At 36.5% G+C, this 14,439-nt stretch overlaps 1 protein-coding gene across 2 annotated transcripts in view; it reads right to left on the reverse strand.

The window, feature by feature from the left end:
- LOC131064879 (2-isopropylmalate synthase A) overlaps positions 1-14,439 on the reverse strand; it is a 112,534-nt gene that overhangs the window by 10,633 nt on the left and 87,462 nt on the right. Inside the window, exons 7-8 of one of the 2 annotated variants that reach the window (XM_057999201.2) lie at positions 10,460-10,493; positions 10,228-10,302 (exon numbers count right to left, since the gene is read on the reverse strand). In XM_057999201.2, coding sequence (XP_057855184.2) covers positions 10,228-10,302; positions 10,460-10,493 — 109 coding nt within the window. The remainder of the gene's footprint in view (positions 1-10,227; positions 10,303-10,459; positions 10,494-14,439) is intronic. The other variant, XM_057999210.2, reaches the window with a different exon arrangement.

A 14,439-nucleotide genomic window follows, 5' to 3' on the forward strand; every position in this document is an offset into this window, starting at 1 on the left:
TAATATTAGTCTCATACTTCTCGTAATAGCTTGTATCGGTCTCATGTTGATTTGAAGGTTTCTTTGCATTTGTTTATGCTTCCGTAATTTGAGGTTTCAACTATAGTGTGACTGACGCAATGTTGAAGGAATAATTTTGATTATTTAACATTAGGTTGTTGGTTGCCTTTGTTTGAAATTTTCACATGGTATTGTTGTGACCTTTTCACACATCGCCCCATTGCAAACAGGGACCCCCTCTTTCTCGCTTTCTACATCGTGTTAGTTTAGGGTTTTGGCAATCAAGCGGCAATTTTGAGCTTTTCAGGTGCCCGAGTCTCAAGTCTTGATATGATCATGCCTAAATGCTATTAGGGTTTTTTAATTTTGAATAGGTGCGTGTAAAATGTTAAAAGTCTAGGTGATCCTAATTTTGTCTAAGTTTGGATTCTAAGTGTGATTGAGTTTAAATGAATCTAAGTCGGTGATATTTTTGTGCCAGAGTGTTAAGAGGTCCTTTAGTAGTTATTTTCTTGCTCTTAGGCGGTAATTCAAGTCAAAATTGCACTCTACCCCGATGAAATCTCTATTTTCTCACTCAGATTTAGATAAATTTGGCTGTCCCAATGCATAATGTTGAAATTTGGCCTGTCCAGGTGTTTTTAAGAGTGGAAATCATCAAATTCTTGATGGAAATCCATTAATTTAAGGTCTAAGGGTCAATAATCCTGATAGGGAGTGTTTTTCCCCAAGTCTTTAAACAAATTTCCAATGACCCATGATTTTCCCCCATTCAAAATCTTGCAGAGGGGCGTTTTTCCCCAACTGTCCTAACTTTTGTCCTGATAGACCACGTTTTTCCACCGAGGGGCCCAAATTTTATCTAGGTGTTGAAAATTATCCTAATGACCCACGTTTTTCCCCGGGGATGAATTATGAAGTTTTATGTGGATGAAATTGACTATCCCCATGGAGGTCGATTTTCCCCAAGTCAGTTTGTGAGCAAATTTGATGGAATTTGATGTGGATGATTGTCTTGATGAGTGGCGAATTTCCCCAAGTGTGTTTTGTGAACAAAATTGATGTGGATAATCATCCAAATGGGAATCAATTTTCCCCAAAAGGTGAATTTTGGACTTAATGAGCGAAATGAAGTGATTTTTATGCATGGATATTATCCAAATGGGAATCGATTTTCCCCAAAAGGCAATTGAAATGACTTATGATGATTTTCAACATGGATTTTTATCTAGACATGGGTCGATTCTCCCAATTGGCCAAATTTGATGAAGTTGAACGATTTTAAATGTAAATGCGGTTGGAATTTAATAGTTTTTGCCTTGTAAACAATTATTTAAGGATCAACAACAATTATATAACGATTTGCAATGATCATTTAATGATTAAAATATTTTTCCAAGGCAAATCGATTTTCCTAGGCAGATTTTAAAGGCAAGGTTTTATCCCACATTGCTTGTGTGGTGAAGTGTTGAAGTAAAAACAAGTTTAAAAGAGGCCAGCCAGCAATATAATATTATTATAGTTGCTGATGTGATTGATTGAAGGCATATTTTGGAGGCTGATTGGAGAGTTTCCCAGCTAGGCGATTTTGCCCAAGTGTCCATTGGACACCATTTTTGTGAGCTGAAGTTGCAAATTGGAGGGCAATTTTGTCTAATTCTACCTTGGCGCCCCATTGAAGAGGGAGTTACAATGAGCTTAGTGGCTGATTAAACCACATTGGGCGATTTTGGAAGATGGCGCCATGATTGGGGAGCATCGATTTTTGTTTTGAGGCAGATTGGCCTTCATTTTGGGTAATTTTTGTGATTATCTTGAGCGCCATTGATGACTTGAAGCTGCGAACGCACTCAAATCTGAGTTGGACTCCACGGGCGAAATTGTGGGTAATTCTAATCACCATTGATGCTGTTCATTGACTGAAATGTGCATTCTCAGACCTGATTTTACACTTCCACACTTAGGCAATTTGTTGGAAGGCCATTTTGGAGTGGTTTGGAGACAATTTCTGAGCACACCTTTGCTGGTGTAAGGTCTGAAACTCCATAGTTGCAGGTTGTCTTCAGACTTAGATTCTTATTACCAGCCCTCTACTTGTGCCCAGATTTGACTATTTTTCACCTTGGGAAGGTAAACATTATCAAATGTAAATATTTTACATGGCTACAACCTCTTCAAATAACTGATTTATGAATGTTGCAGGTTGTCTTCAGACTTGGGGAGGCCATTGTTGACCTTGGAAGGGTGTCTTCAGAAATTTAAAAGTGAAAATCAGAACTTTTTCTCACCTTTTCCAAGTGAAATTTGTCTTGTGGTATACTTTTGAACACCATTTTTGACATTTATCTGAGTATATCAAATTTGTCTTCAGACTTTGTTTTGAAATCAGACCTCACACAAGTCTGAAACTAAGGGTTTTATGAGGGTTTTAGACCCTATTCTTGTCACATTTTCATTCTATTTTCAGAATTCATTAAGAAAAATGCTAGAATTTCTCATTTTCATCCCTAAATTTGACTAAATCATAAGAAATCAGAACTTATACAATTCTGAAAATAGGTTATGTTTTCATGATATTGACTTCGACTTTCCTACAAGTACCATGTCTAAATCCGGAATCGGTGTGAGGAAAGAGCAATTGAAGATAGTACAAGAGGAATTCTATCCGGATTCCCAGTTGACCTCCCGATGGAAGAAAATCACAGATACAAACATGGAATTCCTGAATATGGAGCGGATGCGGCAGAGAATGTTTGGAATGAAGAATCAGCTTCCCTCTTCCCTTTCCGCCAATATCATGAAAAGTGGCATATACCACGCTGGCGTGTTTCTTCAATCTATACATTGCAGTGAACTTATTTTGGAGTGTGCAAGGCATTATGACCCAGTTTCCAGGATGATCCGATCACCCAAAGGGGTAACTCTTGCCTACCTTGCTGAAGATGCAATTGCGGAAGTATTTGGTATTCCCAGGAATGTAGATATGAAAGAAAGAACCAAGGATGAGTATGAGGCCAAGTACAAAATGAAGGCGTATGCATGCATGACAATTGTGAACTAAGAATGGATGATTGAGCCTAGGCCCCACCATTCCAAGGCACCTAAAAGTCTTATGTGTACAAATTACAAGGATGAATACAATGACCTGATATTCCTGCTCAATCGAGTGATGGGGATGCCTCAGGGTGCCTTGTTCAAAGGATGGATGTTTTATTTTATCCAAGATTGTATAAGAGGAACAGTGGTCAATTGGGCCAAGATTATAAGCGACAATTTGGATTTTCGGTTGAGGAATGTGGAAAAGACTAGGTCATTCAGCATGACTTCCTACCTTGTATACTTACTTGCAAGATTTGTCACATATAAGGGATTGATATGCAAAGGTGAAGTCGGGAATGGACCAAGACAATACATCCACAACTTCATATGCATAAAATTGAAGACTACGGGAGGGTGAATTTACAAGAATGTTGCAAGGCAGGATCCAAGAACGGTTGTCCAAGGTGGCAACGGAGCTAGTTGAGAAATATGGATCGTGGTACATACAGTTTCCCACCTTCACATACCTACTGATTCAAGGATTCAAATCCGCACCTTACAAGCTTTCTAGGTATCCAACAAACAGAATAATCCTATTTGAGGTGGTGAGACAACTTCTAGAATTTGATTTCTTGTCGAAGGAGAAGCACACAACAGGGATAACTTTCCCTATTGCAATAGGAAAGACTTTGGACATGTGCCACACTATCGTTGCAGCTAGTTTGGTAACGAGCTTGCATTTTACCACCTTGGAACTTACAAGGGCGGAGATAGATTTGAACCGCATAAGAATGTTGAAAGGATCAAGGGAGAAAGGTTCATACATAAGATTGACATTGAGGATTACTAGGCTAATCTCATGGATGAACAAGCAGTAAGGAAGAGGATGTGGTCCAAAATGTCAAATGATTTCATGAGGAAATGTGAACTTTATTCCATTCCAGATTAGATAGTTGACGATAGTGATCATGCTCATCCACAGTATGAAAATGAAGTGAACAAACCTATCCTATTGCCTAGTTGGTCACAGCCAGAGGTGGTGGATTTAAATGTGCTTAGGAGAGAAGTTATTGATTTCTCCAAGGAATGGGTAGACAAGTATATGAACAAGTTGATAGATATGGGTGTCGCCTTCACCTATGAGAAAATGAAACAAGAGGAGTCCTCCCTTGAAGAAGATCAAAGAACAATCAATGATGTAAAGATTTATGCAGATCAGGAGAGTCATGCTCCTAAATAAGCTTGGAGAATCTAATGTGAAGGAAAAGGAGATAGTTAGTCAACAATTAAAGAAGAAGAAACATAAGCCTAGCACTCCTTTATCCACCCCTAGTTCTTCATCAGTGAAAGAGATAGATATGCCAAAAAGGAGCAAAGAGTTTGAAAAATGCTCCAATACAGTGATTTTACCAGAGAATATTCAGGAGTTACATGCTACGGCAACATTAGCACCACAACATAAGGATGAAGAACAGCTAGGATCTCCCACTGTCTAGTTGGAGGTTAGTTTGGGCAACAATTTTTATGATTTAATTAAAGACAAAGAGGAAGATGATGATGTTATCTCAGCATTGTGGGGACTTGATCGGGAGATGTGTCTTGATGATGGGATGGAGATTTCCACCATTCCCAATTGGTTGCTACAAAGCATGGAGAAAAGGAAGAAGATGATAGAAATGTAGCCCATTGATGAAATTGATGACTATTTAGCCAGGAATGATAAGGAGAAAGAGCCAAAGAAGGCTAAGATATTTTCAAATATTGCTAGAGATGAAAAGGGTATGTGAATTGCACAAGTGGCTATCTCAATGGGTGATGTGACTAAGGATGTGGCTACTCCCATGGATTATCAAATTACTTCGATTTCCCTTGGACGGACTACAAAAACACAGGAGTTCTAGGAACTCGATGATACAGTCTGGGCGATCAATGCAAGATTGGAAAGGGAGATTGAGAAGAAAAATATGTATCAGGAAAAGAACATGATGCTTGAGGAATATATTGTAGGGATGAGGCGTGAAGATCCCACCTTTGTCTCGCCTATCGTGGTTGATCGTGGATTTCACTTTGATCATGAGGCAGCGTGAAATACACATGCAGAGTTTGGTAAGTGGATTGAAGATGTGACAAAGCAGGCGGATGATTTCCTAACTCAATTTGTCCAGGCATTTGACAAGACGTCAATGCTCGCATTCAAGATACAATATTTGGAAGGAGTTTGGAATGATTTCCAGCCTATTCACGAGAAGACCATTCCCCGCCTCAGAGCGTTGAAGAGAATTCCGATGTCCACGTTGATCCATGAGGGAGTTGTGTATGAAGGAGATATTTATGATTTTCAGGGTTGGTATTGTTCATTGGCCATGCGGAAATCTACTTATGAGCATACACAAAGAGATTGTGCAGAGATGGAAGGATCAATCAAGGAGATTTAATCCAAAATCCTTACATCCATTGAAGAATTGTTAGGGGTAGATGTCAATGCTTCCAACAGTCTACACTCAGAAGAATTGAGAGATAAGATGAAGTTCATGTACTTCAACCAGTTGGATTTTTTGAAGAAGAATCAAATTGATGATTTAATTTCCCTGTTGATCCATGTCCATAGTTCGCAAAAGCTTATGCTAGATTGGGAGAATGTTTTGGATGCTTGTTCTGATGCATTGGATGTGACTGATGCTCAATAGGAGGCTTTACCCAACATTACCATGGAGGAGCTAGATTTAGTTTTGGCCAGATTCTTGGAATATTCTGCTAGAGAGAGGAATGCAGGCCGGAATCTTCTAGAAGATTCCCAATTTGATGACTAGGCATCATTCCATTGGATCACATGTTGGTGATTCCTTTTTTGATGTAAACCCTAATTAGGGCAACTTTAGGGTTGTGTTGGCATGATCTTGGTCCTTGGTTCTAAATGAATCTTGGCCATCCATTTCTTTTGAGACCCTATATATAACCCATTGCCTCTCATTTGTAAGAGAGAGATTTTTGAGAATTGTCGTCTACATGTTGCAGATTTGAATACAACCATTGAAGTTTGGTGATTTTGTTTAAGTGTTGTATGCATTTGTGGTTCTCATTGCCCAAGTTAGATTAGAATTTGTTTTCAAGCATTTTAGATTGAATGAAAGAGTTGTTGAATGCATTTGTGTGGAATCCATTTAATCCATACCACTAGCTTCTTGTTGATTGTAAGTTTGCCTTGTGTGGTCAATTGGAATTTTGTATGAACTTAACTTCACTTGTTGCACGTCCATTGTTATGCATTGCTTTGATGGTATCAATGTTTGATGGTGATAATATGAACATCTATGAAATATACCTTAGATGATTGCACAAAGCTTGTGTCAAATTGTTCATTGATGGTGAGACCTTGCCTAGTAGGATTCCATTTAATCGTTCACTATTTCTTGCCTAGTAGCATCTAAGGTGATTTTGTTAAGGAGAGGGTAAAATACTTTGGTATTTTATTCTATGTTCGCATGTGCATAAAACACACAACAATAGGTATCAAAGCAGGGTTTGTAATGCTAATTAATGCAAGAAAGGTGAGAAATCACAAAGATTTTTAAAGGAAAATTGCAACTATATTCTCTCCAAAATTGTATAGGCTTTAGGTGAAAAATTGTAGGACAATTCAAGGAAAAATCATGCATCTTAAATTTGTTTTTTGCAGATTGCATAACAAGGAAAAATTGTGAATCACAACCAAAAATTATTCTAAAAATCACAAAGTTCTAGTTACAAAAAATTGTGGGTTTATAAATTGCAACTACTATTTTGTGTGAATCATGGCAGATTTCTGAATGCATATTGTGAAATCACGTCGTTTTTTCCAAAATAATTATGTTTCTTTATCGAGTTTACAAATTTTTGAGTGGGCCTTTTCAGACAGATGGCTAGGGTTTTCAGCAAACCACAACCTTTTTTTTTGGCAGCTAGGGTATTATTAACAAATATTTTCAAAAACAAATTGGACAATGATTTTTTCTAATTCTTAGGATCTTGATGAAAGAAAAAATATTTTAAATGGCAATGGCTAGCCTCAAACTTGAGAATAGATTAGATGGTGCATTAGCTTTCTTGCCTTGGGAAGATAGGGTGACTTTGTTGTTGGAAGAAAATGATCTCTAGGATATCGTAAAGATGAGGTGACTCCACCTACAGATCTATCGCAGTTGGCGATTCATAAAAAGAAAGAAGTCAAAGCCAAGTGGATGATCATGGATACGGTAAAGAATCAATTAATTTCTCATTATATAAAAAGAAAACAGCCAAGGAAAGGTTTGATGTTGTGGTTAGTCTTTTCCAGAGTAAGAGCATAAATAGGAGAATGATATTGCAAAAAAGCTCAAATCCATAGAGATGACAAAATCAAATACAATTACCAATCACTTGATGAAGGTCACATAGCTTCTTAGCCAACTCATAGCAATTGGGGAGAAGATTGATAATGCAGAGCTCGTAAATTTGGCATTGATTGAGTTCTCATCTTAATGGTGTAGGGTATTTGTACAAAAGAAAATCTTCTGTTTTTTAAAAGATTGTGGAATGAATCTATCTAGGAGGAAACTTGAATGGAGTCAAAAACTAGCAAGGGTGGTGACAATAATTTAGCCCTCTTTGAATAGATGAAGAAAAATAAAGGAAAAAGGACCAACAAGGTTAAGAAAAAGGATGAGGATTCATCCTCCAAGCCGAGGAAAGACTTGAGAAAAATCAAGTGCTTCATTTGTCATAAGTTCAGTAATTAAGCATCGAAGTGTCCAAATAAAATGGACAAAGGGAAGCAACAACAAAGGAAAGTGGTAGCCTTTGCAAAGATTCAAATGAACAAGTTTGCTGCTAAGTTTGAGGAGGATTTCTCAACAATATCTTGTCTTTCTACCAACACAACTCCAAGGGATGCTTGATATGTGGACAATGGAGCATCTAGACATATGACATCAACTTGACAGTGTTTTACCAATTAAAAAATAACAAATCTCTGGAGTTTAGGTTGTGCTTGGTGATGTAGCAAGAGTTAAAACAGCAGTATGCACATGATGAAGCAAGCATCGTCGATCACTTTGCCCAAATCCTCAAGCATGTGCATCATCCTTTAAAAGGCTCCACCTGTTCCAATTCCATCAGCAATTCCACAACATATAAGGTACAAGCCAATCTAGACATCCTCATTTTCTAAGGAAAAATAAATGCACAAGATCCATTGTTTTTGCCACTAATGTCTCATTTGATCACAGGAAATCATTATTTCTGTTGTCTACTCTTAATCATGTGACTTGCAGGCCTTCTTCTGGCAAACAAAACCCTAATCGTGCAGATTATAACCTTGTGCAAACATTCTCTCTCTCTCTCTCTCTCTCTCTCTCTCTCTCTGATTTGCCTGGTCCTGGGCGCTTATTGCATTCAGGGCAAAGTGATTACGGGGTATAAGGGCAAAGTGCAAGTGCCATAAATATATGAGTATCCCTTGTCACGAGCCAGGTCGGCCATCTTTCAGTTGCTACCATAACAGGTCAGGCCAACCAAATTTCTGCCCATTTGTGGCTCAGCAGGCAGACAGAAAGGCTTAAAGAATGGCAAACCTTCCTTGGAAGAAAAAAGAAAATGTATAGAAGTATGCATGAAGTTAGACATGATACTTCTATTATTCTACATGCACAACTTTGGTAAACAAACAAAGCGAAACATGCAGACAACTCTTGATACTGAAAGTTTAGTATGAATGCAACAGACTTTTAACATATAATTACATGGTGTTTGTAGCTAGAAATCTCTACTTTTTTTCATTAAGTAATCTTAACACTTGTCTCCATAAACTAAGACTAGACTGTTTGTCCTCCGATGGAGGGTGCTCATAGTGTAGGAGCAACTATTTGTCTTTCAAAAACTCTAATTATTTATACATTTTCCATTGTAATATTAAAAGGGCTGTTGTCTTCCTGCAGAGAGTTGCTCATTAAATAGGATTATGTGTATTCCCATAAGTCTAAATTCTAGTTATTGTTGCTCGTCTCTAATGTAAAAAAGGACCATTTATGTTATTTTAGCGATGTAATTGTTTTGTAAGAGCCATTTTTTGTGTTCCTACAAGCCTAGTTGTTTTGGCAAGTCTTGTTATTGATATTGAATTGAACAACAGTGGGAAAGTTGATTCAAGCCATGAATCAATTAGACCAGATACTAACAAGATCCTGGCAAAAACTATCTGATGGCACTTATCTACAAATACAGAGGATATGCAGTGGTCATTTGTGTTCACATAGAGATTTGATTGTAGTAAAAGGGTTTCAAATTCTGTTCTCCAAAGCGTTATTGTTCTTATAGACCTTATTGACATCCAGTTGAACAGCAGTCAACAAGTTGGTTGGAGCCATTAATTAATGAGCCCATGTTCTGACTACATTCTGATGATAAATGTCAGATTACACCTCTCTATGAAAACAGGTTGGGCAAAGACCAAAATTTACTCCCAACCCCATAGACAATAGCCATATTTTCTTGGCCTATTTAAGTGGAATGCATATTCATCTTAACAAGTAATCTATACTTTTTCATATAGATTTAGATTGTATATCTCCAGATTCTTACCTCTTGGCGCTTGCTCTTTCTACAATATGTGTTTGTGAGTGCAGGAAAAGCCAAAACACTAAGAACTGGAAGGGACATACAAATGTTTTAAACAGAATAAATTAAAATGTCTTTCCTTGCAAAAATCATCATCCACAAACAAAATGAGATAAACTAAAGCAAGGTTTCAAAAGATCAAGTCATTGATTTATAAAATTTAGTAATTCCAATGAAATTGAATCATTAGCTCAAGCAAATGTCATTGTTCTGAATCTGGAACTCGAACTACTAAACAGATCAATAACTTGCATATTTTGAGTCACTTGCACACATCAAACCACTTGTAATGTACCAAACTTCTTATGCCCATTAGTACATTCCCTTGCTTGTGTCAAGCATACTCTTTCCATGGTTGTATGTTACCATAAGAGTTTTTTTCTATTATTTACCTTATTTTTATTTCAAGGTCCAGCAGACAACCATTCGAATTTGAATGTTAATTATCCCTCACTTGTTTCTATCAACACACTATTCATTAAACCATTTCAAAGAAAATTTGATTGAATAGAGTGATGGAGTCTTTGCATAGATAGTGGTACAAAGGGTACTTCTTACTTTTTTCTTCTCTGCAAGAGCTTTGAACCGTCGGAAAACATCATCCAGTTCTTTTCCATCTAACTCATAGCCAAGCTATCAGCAATATAAACAAAAATTCAGGCTATTCTGATATAGATCAAGAAAGAAATATAGCACAGAATATGTCTTCATCCAATACCGTCAATAATAATCTTACAATTAGGAAAACTCAAATTACACAGTCAGTAGTTTCAAATTAAAATTTGCATACCTGCAATAATCGTGACTTCAAGGCATGGCGCCCACTGATTCAAAGATCAACCCAAATTTTCAAATTATGCCATTCAAGAGGGAAGAAAGTCATACTCTGATCAAGAAAAATTAGATGCAGACTACTCTCACTAAAATTTCCAGATTATACCACATCCAAGTTTTTGAGAAATTGTGCATCTTTAAGAAAACAGTCACTAAATCTAGAAGTATATCAAAAAGAAAAAACATCTAATGTTCTTTAAACAATTTCCGAAGAATTGTCTAGATACTATGATGTATTCCTCTTTCCTATATGTAATAATTAGTGAGAATCACTCCAGATAGGTAATCTATTGCTCATTTCACACAATAGTATAAGATTAAATAATTTCCAAAATGGGAACGGTAATAGGAATCCTCCTTACTCTCATTCCCTTGAGTCTGCCAGTATGTCCAAATCACATATCTAGTTACAGAATTTGGAAGATAAAACCTCTATTGTTAAGAGAAAGGGGAAATGATACAAGCATCAAATATGAAAGCAGCCGAGTGTTTCTCAAGACAATACAAAGGCAACATTAAACAATCACTATCTATATTCTAGTTATAAAAGGTCAGGACTGAACATTTTGTTCAAAACTACTGAGATTGGGAAAGAGCAAAAATTAAAGAGTATACCCATTTTGGCATCGACACTTCCAAGTTCATTTTAGCTGCCAAAATCTACCATGAAGATTGTAAACAATTCATAATTTCATATTGTTTAGTAATATTTACAATTTTACTTCCAAAATTTTGGATTTATGAACATTTTTTGTTCATTTATACTAATTGTTTTTTTGTACAGATGATTTTCTTTTCTGAATTATACATTTTTGGGGGAATAATATCACTAGGTTATTGGATTTATGCAGATCTATACTAATTTATGCATAAAATAAAAATGTTGTACTTCGAACTTGTAGGTTAGATACAATGGCAGATAGAGAACCATTGGCCTCTAGATCAAGCTCCCAATTCTCATCAACCTCAAGCTCAGCCCAGTAGATGCCAGTTATAGGAACTCATTCCCATAGAGCTAGAGACCCCCCTTGGCAACATGTCATATAGGGACTGACACCTAGGAGGCTGAGACAATCATTTGCAGAAGATGCCAAAACCTATATCATGGAGACATCAATTGCCTCAAATAACATATTGCAGGCATTACTTATTGTGATGTCAAGCCTTGTGACAAGACCACAGAAGAAATTGAAGAAGAGATAAATGCACACATCACATTGATGAAAGAGAAAAAACTGCAAATGGAGAAGACAAGAGCAACAATAGCAACATCCATAGCTAGTGCTCATGGTCCTTAATTGCAAGTAGAAACAAATGAAGATATGACATCGAGGCATAAGATGCCAAAACCTATATCATGGAAATATCGATTGCCTCAAATACCATATTGCAGGCATTACTCATCATGATGTCAGGCCTTGTGACAGGACCATAGAAGAGATTAAACAAGAGATAAATGCACACATTGCATTAATGAAAGAGAAAAAACTACAAAGGGAGAAGACAAGAGCAACCATAGCAACATCCATTGCTAGTGCTTGAGGTCCTCGATTGCAAGTAGAAACAAATGAAGATATGGCATTTGAAGGCATAGTGGCTATGCGTGTGGTTCATGCATACAAAGAACATTGCCGTCCACTTCATTTATTTCATGTAGAGTACCTATGCAGACACCCATAGCTTTTTGTACCCAAAATACACCTGAAGCACAATCATCATTGGAAGGCACAGGGTAAAATAGGGAGGTGCATTGAGAAGCTGATAAGGCATGTGCCAATTTTGGGTACTTCAACAACCTTCCCTTCAATGTGGCAAATAGCTCTTACTGGAAGAATTTGGTAACTGCATTGATAGTTAAAAGAAAGGGCTACAAGAAACCTTCTTGAAAAGACTTCAGTGGGAAGTTGTACAAGGATTCAACTCAAGAGGCAAAGTTAGATGTGGAAGAACAAAAGAAGCAATAGCAATGTATGGTTGCACTATTCTTTCACATGGGTGGACAAATAGAAAGAATCACACACTTATCAACTTTTTGGTAGCTTCAAATGGTGAGATAATTTTCTTGATGTCAATTAATGCCTATGACAAAGTAAAAAATGAGTAAAATCTTCGAGTCTAATGTCGGAGAAAGTTGCCTTAAAGATGGGCATAGACAATGTAGTGCAAATTATAACTAGAAATGCAACAATGTATTTGGCACCTAGGAGATTGCTCCAAGAGAAGTGCCATCACTCCTCGCATAGCACATTGTCTTGACTCTTGACCTTCTTTTGGAGTATATCAGCAAATTTGATTGGGTGAGACCAGTTGTAGAAGATGCAAGAAGCGTAACAAAATTTATTTATAATCAACGTTGTTCTTAGTTTGACTAGAGATCACACCAAAGGGAAAGAGCTAGTGCGATTGAGTGTCACAAGGTTTGCAAAAATCTTCCTAATGTTGCAAAGCATCATTGGTTTGTTGACTTCTTTCAAACAAATGTTTGTGAGTCAAGCATGGCTAGACTCATCATATTAAAAGAAGCTAATGGGGTAAGACGAGGGAAATAATTTAATAATATAACTTAAGTTGTCCTACTAGCTTTATATTATATTTATAAAAAGGCAACTTATGTTTTCTTATTAGAAAAGGGTCTAATATAAAAATATATATTTCTAGAAGGCATTTTCTAGTCACTTTTGCAATAAAGTGGGAAATGTTTTTTAATTAAAAATAGAGTTATAAAAGGTGAGGCTCGGCATAGAAAAATATTTTTCTTGAGAACAAAACCTCTATGTATTTGGATTTAAGGACAAAAACCCTCCAAATTTTCATGGTAGTTTCATTAAGAGATCACATTTGTGCACGACTTTTGCAAATGTATTGCCAGTTCAATTGGCTTTTGTTGTGAATTGAAGATTTCCAAGTTTTTAATTTTGTGTTGAAATTCCAATTTTGAGTATGCAAAGATGCTAGTTCATATTCATCATAACATGTGCTTTCTTTAGAAAGCCTAGCTGTACAATTGAAGGGAGTCATACTCATTAAATATCAAGCCATACAGATTCAGAAAGGCTGCCACATCATTGCTAATACCCAACATTGCATTTTCGGAAGCATTTTCCTTGGATCGTACAAGTTTGTGCCTTGCCATACTTGCCAACCAAAAACATGGCCATACTAGTCCCAAATAAACAAAACCCTTATTGCATCCTTTTTCTACAAATATTTGAGGCTATCGTACACTTTTCAACTGTTCTACCAGCTTACACAGCTGTTGTACACCCTTCAGCAACAGTAATACCTTTCAAGTGCCTCATTTCAGGTTATCCAGTTCTTTTTAACTCAATTACTTATATTTTTATTGTACTCTTTAATCCCTAAGACATTTGGACTATAATTGCACATTACATCAATGTTTATGGATCATGAAGTTTGTTCCAAAACATTGATGTTACAAAATTACACGCAATTAAATCCAGAAATTTGGTGTTAATTATTATTATGGACTCTAGAAACTTCACTCTTTTAATTTAACATCAGCATTTAGTTAATGCAGATGACTACAATGATGATCACATTTCCTTATTGTCATATACAAGTTTTGATGATTCATTGCGTCTTATGAAATCCATGCAGATCTCCACCAAATTCGAAATTGATTTTGTAATTAATCTGGAAGACTTGCCCCCAGAACCAGCATATCTTATCCTGAGCACTTAAGATTTATTAATGTTGTTCTGTCATACATTTGTCTTAGTGATTGAACCTTTTTTATGATGAATGTAGAATTCAGCTAGGACTTTATTACTATTTCGCAGTTGTCTTTTTAGCAAATAACCCTCTTCTTAATTATCAGGAATGAGTGATAGACAATCTAAGACAATTAGAATAGTTAAAGCATATAAATAAGATGAAAGAAACAATGGATCAGAGCAATCATCTTTTGTATGTACT

This window comes from Cryptomeria japonica, chromosome 1 (genome assembly GCF_030272615.1).
Source record: "Cryptomeria japonica chromosome 1, Sugi_1.0, whole genome shotgun sequence".
NCBI classification, from domain to species: Eukaryota; Viridiplantae; Streptophyta; class Pinopsida; order Cupressales; family Cupressaceae; genus Cryptomeria; species Cryptomeria japonica.